Source organism: Myotis brandtii, unplaced genomic scaffold (genome assembly GCF_000412655.1).
Source record: "Myotis brandtii unplaced genomic scaffold, ASM41265v1 scaffold5679, whole genome shotgun sequence".
Lineage (NCBI taxonomy): Eukaryota > Metazoa > Chordata > Mammalia > Chiroptera > Vespertilionidae > Myotis > Myotis brandtii.
In genome coordinates this window covers 26,671-28,561 of record NW_005370121.1, presented here as the reverse complement: position 1 = coordinate 28,561, position 1,891 = coordinate 26,671, and the positions used below count along the sequence as shown (strand labels likewise).

The window sequence follows — 1,891 nt, the reverse complement described above, 5'->3', positions numbered from 1 at the left end:
GAGCGATTAAGAACCAGCAGTCTAGGATTGTGAGAGGGATGTCCGACTGCCGGTATAGGCACAATCTCCGGGATTGGGCCTAAACCAGCAGTTGGACATCCCCCAAGGGGTCCCGGATTGGAGAGAGTGCAGGCTGGGCTGAGGGGATCCTCCCCCATGCACAAATTTTGTGCACCGGGCCTCTAGTAACTAATAACTAATGGGGCTTGAAGTAAAGATATATGGAATGTAGGGGTGTTATTCAAAATGAAAAGTGTATAGACATAGAAAATCCCAGCAACTGGAACACATTCCAATCCCCTTACTTTGAATCTGCAAATGTTGTTTCCAGTTTATGACTTCTGGTGAGCCAAGGAATTCATGACAGTTCTTGGGGTCCTTGGAGTAGATTTGGTAAGTATTGGTGTAGTGATCAAGGTCATCTACCATCTCCTGTTTGGGTTGGGAAAAGTAGAATCAACAAAAATAATTGTAGTTTGTGATTGCCATACATGGTTGTCAGTGTTCCGTTATACTATGGTATTTTTAAGTACTAAAATATTAGGTTTTCCTGTTGGTGTATTACCTTTATTGAAGAATGATTTATATTATTAGGTCAAATCAAGCACTTCCTTATTCAACTAACAATAAAAATATCCTGAATAAACTATTCCTAAATCAACTATTACTATAAAATTTCAAACAGAAATGATCCATTTAGAATTTAACATTTCTTTCAAAAAAGCACAGGAGAGTCAGACTTCTAGTAAAATGTCTTTTGTACAAGTTTATTCTCTGGTAGTAAATGTGTTAACTCCAATGGCTTCAGTAGAAAACAATAGCAAAACCCCTCCCAAAGCAAAGATACTTTGTGTTCCCTTATTGTGATTTTTAAAACCAATCAGAATAGGGAAATAATCATATTGTATCATGCTATGCAAATTCTTAGGAACAGGCAGATGCAATTGTCAGATATTTCTAAACATCAATAATGATTTTCTTTCTTTTTTTTTGCTTTTTGTTTTCAGAAAGGCCAATTACTTCTTTAATAGATCAGTTTTTGACATAATAACACATCAATTTTAAATACTATCACATAAAGCATGGTGGAGAAAAGAAATTTTGCTTCATAATTAGAAACTCACACTAAAACTTGCCAAGAACAAAAACAAACCAAAGAAAAAAGCCATTTTGAAAATAAATACAGTCCATGCCAAAGTAGTATAAAATGAAGCCAGAAGTCTTCAAAAAGAAAACACTTTTCTTGCCAATATTTTCTTATTTTTTAATGTTTTCTGAAATTGGAGATGTAAATAAATTACATCTAAATTCAAGGGTTGCTGAGCTGTTCTGATTTGGCTCCTTTGGTATCTGTTTTTTCACCACTATTATCCTTGGATTTATCTTCTTCCTTAACATCAGCTTTTTTGTCTTCTGTTTCCTTCTTGTCTTCCTCAATTCTAGCTTTCTTTGCTCCTTTCTTATGATCAGCCACATTTCTACGACCTCCTTCTCCTTCATCCTCTGAATCTGAGAATTCTTCATCACAAGCTATCCGTTTGTCTGATGCTCGAATAGAAATTCTCTTGTCTGAGTCTTCTCCATCTTCATCTCCACTGTCTTCATGAACAGCATCTTCTGGAATAGCTTGCATTTGGACACCAGGTGCATGAGGCAACATGCGTAAATTTTCAAATAAATGCTGTTTTATCTTTTCCATATATTCTGGAGTGTTCTGGTTTGTCATATTTGAAGGACTAATATGCAGTTTGAAGTCTGGTCCAAAATACTCAAAGTAATCATTATATGGCAATTCATTAGGAATCTCACAATCAAGGGCAACTGCAGTCTCATATGTCCAACAGCGAGCAACGTTACGAATTGTGTATCCACCTCCCCCAAGCATCAGTAA

General features: G+C 36.1%; 1 protein-coding gene across 5 annotated transcripts in view; it reads right to left on the bottom strand.

Annotated features, from left to right (window-relative positions):
- The window catches only part of LOC102246796 (glycine N-acyltransferase), a 19,683-nt gene that overhangs the window by 5,131 nt on the left and 12,661 nt on the right, over positions 1-1,891 (bottom strand). For 4 of the 5 annotated variants that reach the window (XM_005878610.2, XM_005878613.2, XM_005878611.1 and 1 more), the window contains one exon: positions 306-432. In XM_005878610.2, the coding sequence (XP_005878672.1) occupies positions 306-432 (127 nt within the window). The remainder of the gene's footprint in view (positions 1-305; positions 433-1,891) is intronic. The other variant, XM_014549720.1, reaches the window with a different exon arrangement.